Below are 19515 nucleotides of genomic sequence, written 5' to 3'. Positions count from 1 at the left end.
TGATTTCTGAGGTCCCTTCTGCTCCAAATCTAGGATCTGTTGGGGGGAGGTTGTAATGGACCTCAGGGAGTCAGGGGAGGACCTTTGAGCTAATGGATGAAATTTAGGCATCAGCTATCAAGGGTGGGGTGGAATGGGGGTACAGAGGGAAGAATGGAAGGGGAGGCTTCCAGATTCCTCCTCCCAATTTATAACTGTATCAACAAATTATTTGTTATAAAAAATGCAGAGGTTTTTGAGGCCTAGACGTCAAGTATGAGTCAGCAGTGCTTCAGGGAGGCCCCAGATGCTCACGCAATCTTGTGCTGCAGAAAATGAAGCAGATTGGATAGAGCCGATGGTCTCACCACCCTGGGGCCTGGTCACAGCCCATCTGCAGGACTGACTGGTTGTGAGCACTGCATTTTAGCAAGGACTTTGATGATCCAGAGCCCACCTGGAGGAAGGTAACTAGGATTCTGGGAGCACTGGGCCAATTTAACCTGGAGGAAAGGGAGTTTAATCCTCACCTTCCAATATCTGGAGGGCTGTCAGGGGCTGAAGGATTACATTTGTCATTTTTGGCTCAAAAGGGCAGAACTAGGAGGAGGGGGAAGGGAGAGAGAGAGAGAGAGAGAGTGTGTGTGTGGGCAGGGTGGAGGTGAGGGTTGGGGGAGAGAGTTACAGAAGAGTCAGATTTCTGTTTAAGAAAAGGGGAAAATTTCCTGATGGTCAGAGCTCACCTCAATAGGTGACACTGCCTTGTGAGGTAGTGAGCTTCCTGTCATTCTGAGGTCTTCAGGCAGTGGCAGACTGACAGAATGTCTAGTAGAGGAGATTCCTGTATTGGATGGCAGATTGGATTAAATGACCTCTAAGGTCACTTCCAACTGAGAGTCTGATGGTGGAGCCGGGCCTTGGAAGGGGAGTAGGAAATAAGCAAGATGAGGGGGAAAAGGTTATTTGGATGCTGAGCAACGGGCCAGGCAAGGCTTGCTTACCACGATGCTGTCTGTGTTGATTCTGTGTATTCTAGGGCAGGGGAAAGAGCACTGACCCAGGAAGCAGACAGAGCACACCTCTCTGGTCCTCAGTTTTTCCCTCTGTAAAATGGGCAGCAGTGGGGGGTGGGAGTGTGTGTGTGTGTGTGTGTGTGTGTGTGTGTGTGTGTGTGTGTTGGACTACATGGTTCCTGAGTTCCCTTAGCTCTATGGTTCTATGATTTGCACTTTTCCAAGGTCTTAGGAACTTTACAGCATTCTTCTCCCCCTCCCCCATACCATTGTATGCCCAGGGTCCAATAGTACTCCACTGGGCACTCCAGCCATTTTTCCTAATGTGTGTGGTCATGTCCATTTGCCCACCCTTTTTCATCCAGTCCTTCTGCCCTATGTCTGGCCTTACTCATCTCAGGTAAGACACTGGCAGTGGAGTACAGGGGGATGCTGAGTTAAAACCTTGGCTCTGCTCTCTAATGACCTTTGTGACCTTGGGAAGTCATCTGACTTCTGAACCTCCATTTCTTACTCTGTAAATTGAAGGGATTAGACTGGATTAGCTCTAAGATCTCTTCTAGAATTAAATCCTAGAAGCTTAATGTGGGATGATTTGGGGGGGGAGGTCTGTCTTTTACCTCTCCATTATGACTGCTTAAAAAGAGGACATGTTAAATTTAAAACTAGGCCCAGAGGTGTCATTTCTCCTTTTTAAGAAGAAAAAGAAAGACTAACCTCATTGCTGTGTGAATATTTATAAATATGTGTTTACATATTTTGATTTATATATGTGTGTAGATAGATGTGTGTTCATAGGAATGTCTATGTGTACTTATACACATACACATAAAATATGCTAATTACAGATCACAGGACATAGAAATATATGTATGTGTTTTGTGTATACGTACATATATGTACATGGTATAGATTATAGGTGTATATAGACCGTGTGCATGTGTACACATATGTATAAGCACACATATTACGTAAACATCACACATGTGTATATAGTTGTATATATGGGTCATACAGGCTCATTACAGATTATGTCTTATAGGATATAGAAATATATGCATATGTGATTATTTGTGCATGCATATATGCTTAAACATGCATTATATGTTTTATATCTATATGGGCCTACATGTTACACACATGTATGTGCAGGTATAGCTATGTACACATATGTGTATGTATAGAAATCAGCAAATACAAATTTGCCTAGAATGTGTGCCTATATACATATATGTGTATATGTCCATGTATGTATATATCACACACATATAGATGCTGATTACAAATCATGGGCTCATAGGATTTAAGAGCTGAGGGAGCTTAAGAAATTACCTTCATCTTATAGAGAAAGAAACCAAGGACAAATTTACTCATTTGAAGTCACTGTTACCTATCATTGTATGGTTGAAAGCCACCAAAACTCCCAATAATTATCAGATAACATTATTTGATAATTCAGACTTTTTTTCAGTCATTCAGAAATATTTTGTAAGTGACTGTTTTGGCCTTCCCTGGAGGACTAGGACTCAGGAGATAAGGATTCAGAACTGAGCTTTAGGAGCATGAATTGGGAATTGTATCTCCAAATCTCAGTTTCCTCCCAGTAAGAGAAGCATTAAAGTATAATAGAAGGAGCATGGAAGCCAAAAAACCTGGGTTGTCCTGGCTTTCTCTGATTCTGCTCACCATTGCTTGACCTTAGACAAGGTAGTTGTCTTCTCCAGGTCCAAGGTCACACAAACAATTAGCAGGAAGATCCAAGAGTTGAGCCTAAGACATAGATAGCATCATCAGTTTAGATCTAGAAAGGGACCTTTTATTTTACAGATGAAGAAATTAAGGCTTAGAAAAGTTAGGTGACTCGCCCAAGGTCTCATGGCAGTCAGGATTCGAAACCAGATCCTCTGACCCCAGATCTAGACATCTTTACTCTGTGTTCCTCTAACTTCAAACACAGGGCATTTTCTACCATAATACCAAGTTGTTAATGAGGGAAGTCCTTTGGAAATGGTCACACATCATAGAAATGTAATCTATCACTTTCTAAATGAAGGGTTGGACCCAATGATCTCTAAAGTTCTTTTCATCTCTGACATTCTGTGAATTAGTCTGAATTAAGTTTTGTGATGTGGAAGGGGCTACAGGACCTCAGGGGAGTCACTTCATTTTTCTGGACCTTGGTTGCCCCTTTGACCAAATGAGGGGATTGACTGAGTGGTCTCTAAAGCCTTTTCCAGATCTAACATTTTACAAAGCCCCATAGGGGAAGATTATATGAACCAGGGCATTACTTGGATGAAGTAAAGTGCTAGGGTAATCAGGCCCTTCCTTAAGCACCCTGCAGAGACTGGAGAGAAAACCAAAGAAAGGGACCTGAGGGTCATCTAGTTCAACCCCTACCTGAAGTAGAGAGGTTTTCATGCACAGGAAGGGCTGAGAACAAGCGGGGAAAACATGTGACCCCAGAGATGATGGTTAATCAATTCTCAGCAGCCAGGATTGCTTATTGATCTCCATCTTCTTCCCCAGCCCACATCCACCCAAGTTACTCTGGATACCAGCCCAGAAAATGCCTAATGTATAATACATAATTGGTATAGAAGAGCATTGTGGCTGGCTGAGATTGGCTATGAGAATCATAGAGTTGGGCAGTTCAGGGGAATATAAAAGAACCCAAATCTACCTAGTCCATCTTTATTGTACAAGGGGAAACTGAGTCTCAGAGAGGGAAAGGAAAGGGCCTTGGAAAGAGATCATGGAGGAAATCAAGGGACAGAGTCAAGGTTAGAACCCAGGACTCCTCACTCTCAGTCTGCTTCTTTGCTTTTTTCCTCCCATTTTCCATAAATGGGACAAATACTAAGAGAAAGGGCTGTCAGGAATTCAGAATCACAGGGGTTTGGAGTTGAAAGGGATGTCAGGGGTCTTCAAGTTCAACCCACATTTGCACAAAAATCTCCTTTACAGCTGGGTGTGTGTTAGAGCCAGCGGGCTCCTGGTTAAATGTTCTATGTGAGCATTTACACATTCAGAAATCAACAAGCACCACAAATCATGCCTTGGCGTATTGTTTTTTGTTTTGTTGACTGTCTGGACTTAAGAAGATAATGGAGAAAATGCTAAGAATACAGATTAAATTTAAAAGTGCCCTGCTTTTTTTTTTTTTTTTGAGAGAGCCGGTTGTTTAATTTTTACCACCACATTCCTATCTACAGCATATATACAAAAGACCATCCATACTTTTTTTTGAAGGTCTCCAATGGGTCAGCTAGGTGGTGCAGTTGATAGAATGCCCGGTCAGGAGTCAGGAAGACCTGAATTCAAATCCAGCCTCCATATATTTAATGTATGACCCTGAGCAAGTCACTTAACCCTATTTGCCTCAATTACCTCATCTGTAAAATGAGTTGGAGAAGGAAATGGCAAACCACTCCAGTATCTTTACCAAGAAAACCCCAAAAGAGGTCACAAAGAGTCGGATATGACTGAATAACAACAGTAGAAGATAAAACTCCAACACAGAAAACTATAACATAAAGTATTATATGGTAAGTGCATTAAAGATGTTCAAAGTATTTATGAATTCTGAGGGGGAAGATCATTACCAACCAGGGGTTCAGGAAATACTAGCTAAAGGTGATAGCATCCAAATTGGATGTTAAGGGATAGGAAACTATCCCAGGCAGGGGGAATGACCTGTATAAAGACACAGAGGTAGAAAGGGGTGTGTGTGTGTGTGTGTGTGGCTGCAAGACTGGATGGGTGAGTTTATGCCAGGCATAAAAGAGGGCTTTAGATGCCAGGTGACTGGGTTAGCATTTTAGTCCCCTAGTTTTTGAACCCAGTTTTGAGATGATTTCTAATGGATGTATGTAGAAATACTACCTTAAAATGTGCTTATTGTGAAAGTTTTTACATTTCTTTCCACTTCAAGAAAGACATTTTTGGCTAAAAACAAACAAATAAAAAACCTGATTATTGCTTTCTCCATAACCTTCATTATCATTCTCTTACTATGCAAGGGTGGGGAACCTGCGGCTTCAAGGCCACATGTGACCTTCTGGGTCCTCAAGTGAGGCCCTTTGATGAAAGGCCTCAGGCCCTGGGTTCCCTACCCCTACATAGTACATGTCATACTCAGGTTTAGGACAAGGGGAGGTCAGGGGGAAAAGTAGGCCCTGCTCTTTCAGCAATATGGTAGCTCTTGGTCTGAGAGGCAGGTGGTTCAACATATTTACTGGATTGCTTGGTAAGTGCTCCCTAAGTGCTTACTGGAGGGAAAATAAAGCTCTTCCTGCATGATATTACATATTCAAGCCCCAATACTTAGTGTGGATGAGTTTATGAGATCATAGGTCTAGGGCTGGAAGGGACCTTTTGGGCCATCTAGTCTTATCTCCCTCACTTTACAAAGGAGGAAACTGAGGCCCAGAGGGCTTAAGTGACTTGCCCAAGGTTAAATGCATCAGTCAGCAAGCATTTATTAATTACTATGTGTCAGGGACTGTATTTAGTACTAGAGATAGAAAGAAAGACAAAAAATAGTCCCAGCTTTCAAGGAGTCTACATTCTAATAGGGATGGAATGGAGACGATATGAGATGGGTACATACAATATAGAGAGAGAACATGGAAGGAAATCTCAAGGAGAGGCATTAGCTACTAGAGAGAATGCGTAAGGGCTCCTGCAGAAGGTAGGATTTGTGCTGAGCCTGGAAGGAAGCCAGGGAAACTACAAGGCGGAAGTGAGTGGGTACAGCATTCCAGGCATGGGGTACGACCAGTGCAAAAGCACGGAGGTGGGAAATTGTCATGTTTGTCTGGCCTCAAGTAGGCTAGTCTAGCTGTTGTGCGGTGTGGAAGACGAGATAGAGGGCTCTGTTTTGGATATGTTGAGTTTTAGGTTTAGAGTTTTAATGGGGCATCCAGTTTGTGTTATGTGCTAGAGCCAAGATTTGAACACATGGCTTCTAAGGCCTAACATAACTTTACCCCCTACACCACAGCAGTGTCTCTGATTGGATAGACAGTGATCAGACTCCATTATTAGTCACAATGCTTACCCTTACAATTTCTAAAAAGGTTCATAGGATCCTTGATTGGAAGTTGGAAGGGTACTTAAAGAACATTTAGTTCAACTCTTGTTTTACAGATGAAGTGATATTATTAAGTGACTTGCCTCAAGTTATACAGGTAGGAAGCAAATGAATGTGAAAAGATGACTAGTTTTGGAGTGAAAGGACTTGGGTTCAGATCCTGTCTCTATTATCTGTTTGGGTTACCTGTGTAATCTAAGGACAAGTCACTTATCTTCTCTGGGCCCCAGTTTCCTCATCTGACAAAGGAGGGGGTAGATTTGTTGTTTGCAGTTTTTTAGTCACGTCCAATTCTTCATGACTCTATTTGGGGGTTTTTTTGGGCAAAGATACTGGGGGTAATTTACGATTTCCTTCTCCAGCTTATTTTACAGGTGAGGAAACTGAGGCAAACAGGATTAAGTGACTTGCCCAGGGTCACCCAGCTAGTAAGTATCTGAAGCCACATTTGAACTCAGGTCCTCTTACCTCCAAGCCTGGCACTCTATACACTGCACCACCTAGCTGCCCTAGAGGGGTAAGTCAGAGGGCCCCTAAAGACCTTCCTAGGTCTTGATCCTGACTTCAGCATGAGGAGGTTATAATGGATTCATCAAATTTGCCTCCTTACATTTTATTTAATACCTACTTCCTAGCCTTCTGCTGTTTCTATAGCCACCAGACAGCCACTCTTCATCAAAATATTTCACTTTTTCCTCCATATCTGAGATTTTTATTTCTGCTTATACTTAACTTTGGTTTACATTTTAGCCCAACCCCCCTTTTTTATTTCTAATTTCTAACAAAAATCTGATTTTTTCCTACAGAGTCTGATCTTGACTCTAATCAAGTCAATTAGCCAGAATTTATTATTCTGTTGTGTGCCAAGCTTTGTGCTAATCCCCGAGGATAAAAAGGAAGGCAAAAAACAAACAGTCCCTTATCTCCTCAAGTTGAGTCTGCTGAGTATTATCAGGGCTGCAGGTATTGCTGCTAGAACGACACGCCCCCTAGAGGTGGGGGTTGGGTTTTGTTTTATTTGTATTTCTCCTCAACATCTACATACATAAGTAATAAAAAGCTTCGTAAATGATGAATGAATTTGGTTCTTTTATTTCCTATCCATACTTGAAGTTGGCATAGACTCACTGCCAGATTTGCTTTCTGGTTAAACCCTAAACTTCCCGGACCCATGTTGATAAAATGACAACACCTTTCCCTAAATCAAATTATCACCCTTAATTTAACCACAATTATAAATTTAGATTTTTAAAATGGCTTTCTTTTGTTAATATTTTTTCCTAATTATATGTAAAAAATGATTTTAACATTCATTAAAAATTTTTTTTGAGTTCCAAATTCTCTCCCTCCCTCCCCTACCCCTTTCCTAAGACATGTGCAATCATGCAAAACGTATTTCCATACTAATAATGTTGTGAAATAAAACACAGACCCCCCTCCTCCAAAAAAAAACCCCAAATCCACAAACCATGAAAAAAGTAAAGCAAATAAAAGTATACTTTGATCTGCATTCAGACTCTTATCAGTTCTTTCTCTGGATGTGGATAGCATTTTTTATCATGAGTAATGGTTTTCTTTCAAGGTAAGTACCCTGGAAGTATCTGAGTTGGGTAGGTGTTGGACAAAAGTATATGTGACTTTTTGAGTTGGATCCCAAATACCCCCTATGAATGTTGGCATTCTAGAGTAACAAGAACTCAAAACCTCATTTCATTCCAAAGTCACTTAGCCAAGCACAGACTCCTAGCTTTGGGCAGAGAAAGGTGAACAGCAGGTGAAGCATGCTGGTTAAGGGATGGCTGTCCACCAGACAGATACTGCCAGTGTGATCTATGGGATAGGTGATTAACCTGGTATCCATGAAACTTTTGTTTTTAATATTTTGAAAATTCTATTTCAGAATAATTGATTTCCTTTGCAACTCTGTGTACTTTATGTTATGCACTTAAAGGCATTATTTTGGCAAAGGATCTGACTTCACAAGATTGGGATGGGGATGGGAGGGCACTGATGACACCCAAAAAGTTAAGAACCCTTGAGACAGAAGACCTGAAGTAAATCCCACTTGTGATACTTAGTAGCTACAAGCAAATTATTTAACCTTTCTGTGCCTCAGTTTCCTCATCTGTAAAATAGGGGAAGAACAAGTATAGTCTCTAAACTCATAGGATTATTGAAGTTCTCAGATGAAATAATGTATGTAAATCAATTTGCAAACCAGATGCTATATAAATGTCAGCTACTATTATTTATTATTGTTATTATCTTATTTTTCTCATCTTTTTTTCCATGGAATTTAGGTAAAAACAGTCCTGGGAAAATGGATATCCTTCTTTCATTCTTTATGTTTCACATTCTGCAGAGCATCGCACAGGTAGATGAAATAACTGCCTTTTGTAATTAAAAGTGTTAGAATGTAAGAGCTTTCATTGTTACTGTTAATAATAGTATTATTCATCTGAACTAGTTCTATGAATGTGTCCATGCCATTCAGGCTGCCTGAGGCCATTGGGACTGGAGACTTATAGGAAATCTAGTTTGACTCTGTTCCTTGCTGTGTGCATGGAGCTGGCAACTCCTTTGTCAGTGTTTGGACCAAGCATTACTTGAAGCATGAGCCCCTCCCTTACTGCATGAAGAGGGGCATAAACCCCTCCCCCCTTACTGAATTCCTCTATTTGAACTCATTCAGTGATCAGAGGCTCACTACCATGTGAGGCAAGTTTCTTTTGTTCGACAGCTCTCACCATTGGAAACTGTTTCTTTTATCTGGAGTAGAAAGTTACCTCCTGTGGTCCTCAAACCAAAGAATCTTTGACTCGTAGAATATCAGAATAGTTCTACACTCTCTTCTTCGAAGGGTTTTTGTAAAGAAAGTGCTTTGGAAACCTTAAGATACTCTAGAAATGTGAGTGATTATAATTACTATAGAAGGAATGATCAAAGTCATAGGGCTGTGTGGTATAGTGAAGAGAACATCCATTTTGGAGGCAGAGGGCATGGATTAGAGTCTTGACTCTCTTCTCTGACATCTTTATGACTTTAGGCAAACCTCTTTCCTTCTCTGGGCCTTGGTTTCTCCCTATGTAAAATGACAGGGTTAGACTTGGTAAGTCCTATCATCCCTTTTAACTCCACATTTGATGATTTAATCAAAGTATCTTTCCAATGTAGGAATTATCCTGATGGGAATCATCTAACCTCTGTTTGAACATGTCCAGTGACGGGGAGCTCACTACTTAACAAAGCAGACTGTTTCATTTTGGACAGATTCTTTTTTCTTCATGAGTGACAGAAGAAGCAGGTAAGTAGGTTACAGAAAATGACAGGATTGGAGGAGGAGGGGAAGAGGAGAAAAGCTTTCTTAATTATGTTTTGTGGTCTTTGGGAACATTTTCAGTGATGTTGGGTATGGGTTTCAACTGTTTTCTCTTCAACCTTGAATAAAAATATCTCTAGTCAATCAATAAGCCTGTATTCTTGGCTGCTGGAGAGACATAGATTGTTCAGGGCAAATAGCCCTGAAGTTGGAATCAGAGGAGCTGGGTTGGAAGGCCCTCTCTGCTACTAGCCATTGCCCCATGAGACCTTCAACAAGATACTTCCTTCTCTGGGTCTTAGCATCTTTAACTGCAAAGCAAGGGGGTTGGAAAAGGTCAGAACTGTAACAGAAGGGGAAAATGAACAGGGTGTGGTTCCAGAGGCACAATGGATGAAGCACTGGCCCTGTCAGGAAACTCTAAGTTCAAATCCAGCCTCAGACAATTGCAGGTTGTCTGACCCTGGGTAAGTCACTTAACTTTTGTCTACCTGTTTCCTCAACTGTAAAAGGAGGATAATAATAGCAACTATCTCCCAGGGTTGTTGTGAGGGTCAAATGAGATATTTGCAAAGTGCCTTGCAAACCTTAAAGTGCTATATATAGCTATAATAACTGCTATAATAAAATATATAATAATATAACATTATATTATATAATATCACATATAAACTATATAAAAAGTGCTATAATAATTATTATTAGAGCAATGAAATTTAGAGGTTGTGATCAACCCCTGCACTTCTTTAGCTGTTGAGCTTGGCACTTAGTTGGCAGTAACGGTGGAAATAGGAACCTACCAGATGAGGCTTATGGAAGGATGAATTTTTTGAGGGTTTGGGGGGACCACAACTGTGAGTTTTTTAGGCATGAGAATCTTCCATTAAGGAAACTTCCTTGACTAATACAGATTGGTGCTTGTTTTACAACTTATAGTCTTAATGAGTTGTCTGGGGGGTGGGGTGCTGAAAGGCTACTTCAGGTCCCACAGCCTGCACATTTCAGAGATCAGCTCTTTATTCATTGTGTTACACAGCCTTTCTGTTACAAGGATCATTGTGGTCCTTATCCCCCGAGTGGCACAGACTTCTCCAACAGCTAAGTGACCTTGGTGGTTAAGTGAAGTCCATATTGAATAGAGATCCAGGTATGATTGGCTAAAGAGTTTAGCCTGGGAAAGAACATTTTCTGGGGTAAGTGCTAATATTAGTAGGCTGTCTCCTTTTGTCCTAAAGATGCAATCAAACCTTCCAGAATGCTTGGAGATCAATCTGTGTACTGTAACTCAAACTTTGGGGAATGAACAGAAGCAGCTGATGCAATAGACCAAGCATTGGACTGGAGGTCAGACGACCTGGGTTCTGGACTCAGAGCCATAGTTGACTTCCTCTGTGGCTTCAAATTAGCCCTATTCTCTCTCTCTCTCTCTCTCTCTCTCTCTCTCTCTCTCTCTCTCTCTCCCTCTCTCTCTCTCTCTCTCTGTCTCTCTGTCTCTCTCTTTCTTTCTCTCTCTCCTCCCTTCTCCCTCTCCCGCTTACCCCCCCCCAGTTTCCCTATAAGTCAAATGGTGTTAATAATTTCTGCCCCCTCCCCACTCACCAGAGCTATTGTGAAAGACAAATGAAGCAATGAAGGATATCTCAGAATTGTAGAATCTCGGGTTGGGAAGAAATCTTAGAGGTCTCATCTTAGAAGCTCAGCCCAGTGGACATTCTAACATCCCCAGCAAGTGGCCCACCTGTGTCTCTTTCAGGACCTCCAGTGCTGGAGAGCTCCCTACCTCAGGAAGTATTCAATTCCATTACTGGAAACCTTTAATCTCATGTCTAATGCTAGGATAGTCTTTATTCTGTTGAGCTGAAATTTGCCTCCAGATGACTCCCCCATCTGCCCCATTGCTCCTGATTCTGCCCTTTGAGGTCAAGAGGAACAAATGTAATTCCTCTTTCGTATGACAACCCATTAGATACTTGCAGACAATGATCTTATCCCCCTTGCTGTATAATATGTTGCACACATAAAAAGTAACAGTAAAGGAGATTTTGTTTGTATTCAAGGTTCTAGCTAATATTGGAATGCTTGTGGGCACAAAGGGAGGACTGGTAACTAGACCTGAGTGTGTAGCTGTATTCTGTTGAGGGCATGTCAGACAAAGTAATAGGCATAGGTAGGGATAGTCATTTGGCTCTGAGGCTTTTAAATGAGTGTAAGGATTTATTTTTTATAGAACTCTGCTGAAAGCATGTTAAAATAATCCTAACCTCTGAAGTAGGCCTCCCCAGTGGCACCAGAGAGAAAGGCAGAATGGTTTTTACATTAATAAAAGTAACTCTGATTTCTATAGAACTTTTCAGGTTTTTAAAGTATTTACTTTCCAATAACTCTATCAGGTAGATAAGGCCAGTATTATTGACCCCATTTCACAGTTGAGAAACATAAGGTTCAGATACTTCCCTGGGGTCACAGAGCAACTAAGTATCTGAATTAAGACTTAAATTCTGCTCTCTTTAGCGCAAAGCCAGTATTTTGTTCCTGTTACAAAATCAGAATCAAAGAATTTTAAAGCTAGGAGACGTATCATAGGTCCATCGGTCCAATTTGTGCCTGAAAAACCATAGGGGCCAACATAGGGGCCAGGTGTGGTAGTATCCACCAGTAATCTCTGCCACTGGGGAGGCTGAGGGTAGAGGATGGCATGAGCTTGGCACTGCGGAGGTAAATCCCCAGGAGTGGGGAAGGCTCTCAGGTTGTCTAAGGAAGGGCGAACCACCCAGGTTAGAAATGGAGCAGTTCAGAGCTTTAGCGCCATTTAGCGGTAGAGTCAGGCCAGTGACTGGCAGCTGTACTTCCAGCCTGGGTGAAATAGGGAGACTCGGACTAAAAAAAGAGTCAATCTTCTCTCTTTTGATGAATTAGCTCCACAGAGGAAGGAAACTGCCACCTACTAAGGTAGCCCTTTCCACTTGTTAGATACCACACAAACACTAGGACCTGAAGTCAGAATAGCTGCATCTGAGTCCTACTACTATGCTTCTCTGTATACTGTATCTCCTATCCTAGCCAAGTAGCCCCTACCAAACCTTTCATTTCTCTGAGCCTCTGTTAACTGTGGATCATGTATTGTATTACCTTATGGGGCAGGGAAAGATTATGAAGGTCAACTGAGATAATTTGGACTGAAGACATGAATTTAAATTCTGTCTCTGCCACTTGTGATATGTATGACCTTGGGCAGCTCATTTGACATTTCTAGGCCTTAGTTTCTTCATCTGTAAATTGATGGGGTCGTCCAGCAAGAAAAGAGAGAAAAATAAATTCCATTCAAAATAACTATAAAAGTATATATAATATCTGGGAGTCTACCTAATAAGACATAACATAGGAGCTATATGTGAATGCAACTATAAGAAACTCTTTACAAAAGTAAAGATGAATCTGAATAATTTAAGAGCTATTAACTGCTTGTGATTGAGCCAGGGCAAGATTAAAACAATTGGCAGCTTGGTGGTATAGTAGATAGAACACCAGGCCTGGAGTCAGGAAGACTTATCTTCCTGAGTTCAAATCCAGTCTCAGACACTTACTAGCTCTATGACCCTGGACAAGCTATTTAACCCTTTTTGTCTCAGTTTTGTCATCTGTAAAATGAGCTGCAGAAGGAAATGACAAACTACTCCAGTGTCTTTGCCAAAAATCAAACTCAAAAGGGGTCACAAAGAGTCAGACGTGACTGAAAATTACCAAACAACGGCAGCAACAACATGATAACAAAGACAATGTTACCTAAGTTAATTTACTTATTCATTGTCATACCAATCAAATTATTGAATGATTATTTTGTATAGTTAGAAAAAATTATAGTGAAATTCATCTGGAAGAACGAAAGGTCAGGAATCTCAAAGAAAATGAGGGAGCCTAATATTACCAGAACTCAAACTGTACTACAAAGCAGTGATCATCAAAATATTGATTAAAGACTAGAGAATTCAATTAGTGGAGCAGATTAGGTATACAATATTCAGAAGCAAATGAGTATAGTTTCCTAGTGTTTATTAGCCCAAAGACCTCAATTTCCGAAGACTCACTATTCCAACAAGAACTACAGGGAAAACTAGAAGGCAGTCTGACATAAATTAGTTTTAGACTATCATCTCATACCCAGGTAAGTCCAAATGGACACGTGACATCAGTATAAAAGGCTATACCATAAACAAATTGTAGGAACAAGAAAGATACCTTTTGCAACTGACCAAACATGGGATAGAAAGGAAAACAGGAGATAAAATGGAGAATTTTGATCATATAAATTGAAATGTTTTCAAATAAAGCTAATACAGTTAAAATTAATTAGAAGGGAAAGAGGTAACTGAGGGAAACATTTTTGTGTCAAAATTTTCTGATAGAGGTCTGATATCCAAGATATCCAAGTAACTGATTCAAATATATAAAAATAAGAGCCATTTGCCAACAGATAAATGAGCAAAGGGTATGAACAGGGATTTCTCAAAGGACAAAATCCTAAGCAATCAAAGTAATATATAAAAAAAATGCTCCTTATTATTGATATTAGGTTCTACCTCATGTCCATCAATTTGGCAAAGTTGACAAAAAAGGAAAATGATAGTTGTCTAAGAGCCTGTGATAAACAGGAGCACTGATACAGTATTGTTAGAGTGAATTAGTCCAGCCATTCTGGAAAAGCAATTCAGAACTGTGCCCCCAAAGTCAAAAACTGTGTATACACTTTGTTATACTACTGAACCTATACCCAAAGAGATCAAAGAAAGAGGAAAAAGACTTATAAATGGAAAAATATTTCTAGTATCTACTTTCATAATGGCAAAGAGCTAGAAACTAAGGGGGTGTTTACTACTTGGGGAATGACTGAACAAGTTATGGTTTATGAATGTTACAGAATATTGTTGTGCATAAAAACTGACAAAAAGGACAGCTTCAGAGAAACCTGGAAGGACTTGTGTGGATTGATATAGAGTGATGGGAGTAGAACCTAGAGAACAATTTATACAACAACATCATAAAAAAAAACAACTAAGAAAGACTTAAGGGTGCTCATCAATGAAATGACTGATTGTGCTTTCCGAGGACCAATGATAAAACGTTGTACCCATTCCTCATAGTAAGGCGATGAACTCAGTAATAGATGATTTCAGGCATGGCCAATGTGGGGATTTGTTTTACATATTTGCACATGTTTTGCATATTTGTCAATATGCATATTTGATAAAAGGGTTTTGTTAGCTTTTCTTTCATTTTAATGTATGTGTGTGTGTGTGTGGGGGGGGGCTTTTATTAAAGGGGGATTTGCCTTAGTTACCAAAATGCAAAAATTTAAAAAGTAAGAAAAAAGAGGATCATAAAAGTGTTTTTTTAAATGCATGGAAGAGCACAGAAGAAAGGTCATTGGGGAACCCAGACAAGCTGAACAACTTTGAAAATAACAACATAGAATTTATTAAATACTTGGAGATAGAATTAAGCTGTTGGTAGCACTGATCTTTGCTACCTGTATAATCCCCTTCTGTTCTGCTTTCCGTATGGAAATGTTTGTCTGATTTGGTGCTTAAATTCAGAATTTAAAAAAAAACACAATACAACTAAAAATGGGAGGGTTAAATTTAGACCTCTAAGGTCTATTCTGACTCTAAATCTCTGATCATGCGACTTAGATTCTTGTGACCTTAGTTCAAATATTATCTTAGATGTTTACTATGTGATTATGGGAAAGTCACATGAGTTCCCTAGCCTCAATTTCCTCATCTGTAAAATCTACAGTATCTACCTCAGAAAATTCTTAAGAAGCTTTAAAAAAAAATCACACATAACAAGTGCTTTTCATACATTCCACACCCGTATTTTCCTTGACCTGGTAAGGAAACTCCTTCTGTCAAAGCAGGTTGGCACCTCCTCTGTACCATATAACCCTGGAAGTTGCCTTGGACAGAGATGGGGTGGGGTTATGTGTTTAACAAGAACCATTCCCCAGAGTGACTGGCCCAGAGCCAGTGAGATGTGAGAAATCACCATCAGTGAGAGGGGTGAGATCTGTTTTTTGACTCTTTGTATCCCTAGCACTTAGCACAGGGCCTGGTACATAGTAGGTGCTTAATAAATGTTTGTTGACTGACCACGATCCATCATGCCTTGCTGCTTACAACAAGAACAATAGGGGGAGGAAGAGTGATAATGAATATTAGTGCTGGTCTGATAAGATACTGCCTCAAACACTGAATGAAAGACTCTGGACAAGTCACCTAAACATCTCCCAGCCTCAGTTTTCTTACCTGTAAAATAAGACAATAATGACACGCACATCAGAAGGTTGTGGTGAGGAGCAAATGAAATACACACACATATATGCATATACATATATGTTTGTATGTATATGTGTGTATGGATGGATGGCAGCTAGGTAGCATACTGGACAGAGCTCTGGAGTCAGGAAGATCTGAGTTCAGATCCAGCCTCAGTCACTTACCAGCTGTGTGACCCTGGACAAGTCACTTAACCCAGTGTGCCTCAGTTTCCTTATCTGTAAATGAGCTAGAGAAGGAAATGGCAAACTACTTTAGTATCTCTGCCAAGAAAACTCCAAATGGGATCACAGAGAGTTGGACACAAATGAAAAATGACCAGGCAATAGCATACACACATACACACATACATATGTGTGTTATATATCATTTGATTGACTTTATATATAGTGCTTTGCAAACCTTAATGTACTATATAAATGTTTATTATTATTATTAATCATTATTATTATTTAAACTCAATGATTCCTGGTCTTCTCTGGGCCCCCTGCTCATTGTATCATCTGAAGCTTATTAATGAGAGGCGATATCTCATTCCGGGCAGGTGGGTGGTGCAGTGTCTATAGTGCTAGGCCTGGAGTAAGGAAGATCTGAGTTCAAATCCAGCCTCAGACATTTACTAGTTGTGTGACCCTAGCTAAGTCAGTTAACTCTGCCCCAGTTCCTTTATCTGTAAAATGAACTGGAGAAGGAAATGACAAATGTCTTAACATATTCATAGTAATTAATAATAGCCAGCATTTATATAGCACATTAAGGTTTGCATAGTGCTTTACAAATATTTTCTCATTCTATCCTCAAAACAACCCTGGGAAGTAGGTGCTATTATTTTTCCTATTTTGCAGATGAGGAAATTTTATGCAAACAGAAAAGTTAAGTGACGTACCCAGGATCAGCCTGCTAGCTGGTGAGTGACTTTGACAGGATTTGAACTTGGGTCTTTCTGACTTCAGGTCCTATGCTCTATCCATTGCATCACCTCACTGCCTCTATATCCATAGAACATGGGACATCAGAGCTAGAAAGACTTTTAAAATATAGAATATTAAAAGTTAAAACTGGTAATGACTTCAGACTATATAACATCAGAACTGAAAAGGGTCAGAACATAAAATGTCAGAACAAGAGCTTCAGAATGGACTTTAAAACATAGACTATAAGAGTGTATGTAGGGGCGAGGACAGGAGAACCTTAGAATATAGAATGTCAGAGTTGGGTGGGACCTTAGAACATAGGATTTAAGAATTATGAGGAACTTCGGAGACCACCCAGTCTTCCTTCCTCATTTTAAAGCTAAGTAAAGTGATCACCAGAAAAAAAGTGACTTACCCAAGGTCCTGAGCATAGGCAAGGAGTAAGATAGGTGTCCATTTTGGTGTAACATCCAAGGTTGTGATGGAAGTGAACGAGAGACATTAAAATATGACCTTTATAAAAATAATTGCTTATGTCTTTGACTCTAGAAGGTTCTTCTCTCCATGGTTTATAGATAGGTATTTTGTGGGAGGTCAAGTGACCCATATCTCAGAGCCATTAGTGGGCAGTGACATTACATGGAGGAAGTGGGCCTGGATGGATGGGTAAGATTTGGATGGGTAGGGAGTTAGGAATTTGTGTGTATTCATGTCAGCGTTAGTCACCACTGCAGACCACTTGGCATGGGGACACTGGAGAAGGGAAGGAGGTATGGCCGTGCTTCCTCCACATGTAGTAGCTAGGTTCTTTTGCCCAGCTTTCACAAGAATCTCATCCCATAGAGTTACAGTGGGAAGAACATCATCCTTTCTGTGCTTCGAGGCGCCATATTGGGAATGGATAGAGAGATAGAAACAACCTAGTTCCTGCTCTCAAGAAGCTCACAGGCAAAAGGTAGGATGCAATGTATTCTTTTAAAAAATGATGCAAGGTAGACTGTGGTTAAGGAGAAGGAGAGAGCCAAAGTAATATGTGGCAGATCTAAGATCTGAACTTGGGTTCTGTGTTTCTTAAGTTTGGTGCTCCAAATTTAGGAGTTCCACCCCTTCAACCCCCACTTCCAAGTGATCTCTGGGTTTAATAGACACTGCATTTATTCTGAGTTCATTGGCCATTTGTGTTGCCTTCATTTACGTTATTATAGCAGTTATACATATATATTGTTCTCCCGGTTCTTACTTGGCTCTGAATCAGTTCCTACAAGTCTTCTCATGTTTCTCTGAATTCCTCATGATCATTTTTTTATGTGTGGCATAGTAATATCCCACTACATTCACCTACCATAGTTTGTTCCACCATTTCTCAACTGATGGACAATCATTTTGTTTTCAGTCTTTTGCCATCACCAAAGTGCTGTTATTAATATTTCGGTATATATGAGGTCTTTTATGTTGTCTGTGACTTCCTTGGAGTTCATGCCCAGTAAAAGAATCTCTGGACCAAGGGGTGTGAATAGCTTAGTGAGTTTTCTCAGGTAATTCCTTTGGGGTCTGTTGATGATTGATTCTGATGTTTGGGGGGGAGGGGTGGAAGGAAGGGATCTCTTGCTGCAGCCCCAGCAAGGAGCAGCTATGGACAAGATCCTGGAAGCTGTGATGCTGTCTTCCTACCCCACCAATGTGAAGCAAGGTTTGGCACGGCGGGTGATTGAGGCAGCAAAGCAGCCCATGGACAGTGCGCAATGCTGGGCCATGCTGGAGCTGTCCACCAAGCTCTTCCTGGTGGGCGACACCAAGTTCAAGCGGGAGATTGGGCAGGAGGTCCTTGAAGTCTATGGCCGATACCACCTAGAAGCCTTCCTAGAGTTCTTTAATGCCCATTTCCTCCTGACTCTGCTGCAGGAGGGTTATGGGACTCCAGGCCACCCCAGCCCCTATGTGCTGGATTATGTCCAGCTGGGCCTGCAGTTCATCCCTGAGGGCCCAGAGGCCGAAGGTGTCTTTGCCTTGCTCCGCCTGGAAGTCCTGAGAAAGGTGTGTGAACGGCCCGGCCCCAGGCAGTGTGCCAAGGTGGCTCTCCTCCTGAGCCAATACCCACGCTGCATTCCAGATGGCAGACACCGGCTGCTCTTCTGCCAGCAGCTGGTCCGCTGCATCGGACAGTTCCAGTGCCTGGCAGAGGGGGATGAGGGCATTGTGGAGTTCTTGAGCCATGTGAACCAAGTGAGTGGGCTCTTGCCTAAAATTTGGAGGGCTCAAGCCTCATCCATCCTGCCATCCCTGAAAGAGCTGTTTGCCATCATCTCCTCCACAGGTACCTAGGGCAGGGGGCGGGTTTGTGGAGAGAGGGCTGGTCAGTGGGCTCAGGAAGGCATATGTGTCTTGACATTAAATACTGGAGAATGTCAGAGCTATGCAGGACCCCTCTAGTCTAGCTTCCTCCCATCATGTTGTTTTACAGATATGTAAACTGAGGTTCAGGGAAGTATGGAATGTCTTTTTCCAAGTTCATACAGCTTGCTCCTCCGGGAATAGAACCCAGATCTTTTTTTTGTTTGTTTTTGTTTTTGATTTTTGGAGGGGGGAAAGGTAGGGCAATTGGGGTTAAGTGACTTGCCCAAGGTCACACAGCTAGTTTTGTGTTAAGTGTGTGAGGCTGGATTTGAATTCAGGTCCTCCTGACTCCAGGACTGGTGCTCTATTCACTATGCCACCTAGCCACCCCTAATCAATCAATTAATAAGCATTTTTTAATAGGGGAGACAGCATGTAAATAAACACAGACAAGATGGAAAGTAGGTCTCTTGAGGAAGGTGAAAATTATCTGGGGCACTGAGAAGTTAGTGCATAGTTGCAAAGCTAG

General features: G+C 41.1%; 1 protein-coding gene across 7 annotated transcripts; it reads left to right on the top strand.

Moving 5' to 3' along the window:
• Nucleotides 1–362: 362 nt before the first annotated feature.
• LOC138171322 (ubiquitin carboxyl-terminal hydrolase 35-like) lies at nucleotides 363–19002 on the top strand. Of its 7 annotated transcripts, XM_069100800.1 has the most exons (6): nucleotides 6428–6515; nucleotides 8388–8461; nucleotides 9262–9391; nucleotides 16584–16645; nucleotides 17496–17607; nucleotides 18238–19001. In XM_069100800.1, the coding sequence occupies exon 6, from the start codon at nucleotides 18285–18287 to the stop codon at nucleotides 18972–18974; it is 690 nt and encodes a 229-aa protein (XP_068956901.1). In that variant the 5' UTR covers nucleotides 6428–6515; nucleotides 8388–8461; nucleotides 9262–9391; nucleotides 16584–16645; nucleotides 17496–17607; nucleotides 18238–18284; the 3' UTR covers nucleotides 18975–19001. The 7 variants fall into 7 exon arrangements, with proteins under 7 accessions (XP_068956893.1, XP_068956884.1, XP_068956901.1 ...); XM_069100792.1 differs by lacking the exons at nucleotides 6428–6515; nucleotides 16584–16645 and adding an exon at nucleotides 363–446; XM_069100783.1 differs by lacking the exons at nucleotides 6428–6515; nucleotides 16584–16645 and adding an exon at nucleotides 3907–4540.
• The last annotated feature ends 513 nt before the right edge of the window (nucleotides 19003–19515 follow it).

This window comes from Petaurus breviceps, unplaced genomic scaffold (assembly GCF_028583685.1).
Source record: "Petaurus breviceps papuanus isolate PSGF00001 unplaced genomic scaffold, PetGlider_PUasm1.0 126710, whole genome shotgun sequence".
NCBI classification, from domain to species: Eukaryota; Metazoa; Chordata; class Mammalia; order Diprotodontia; family Petauridae; genus Petaurus; species Petaurus breviceps.
The sequence above is the reverse complement of the archived record's forward strand: the minus strand, read 5'-3'. Positions and strand labels throughout refer to the sequence as shown.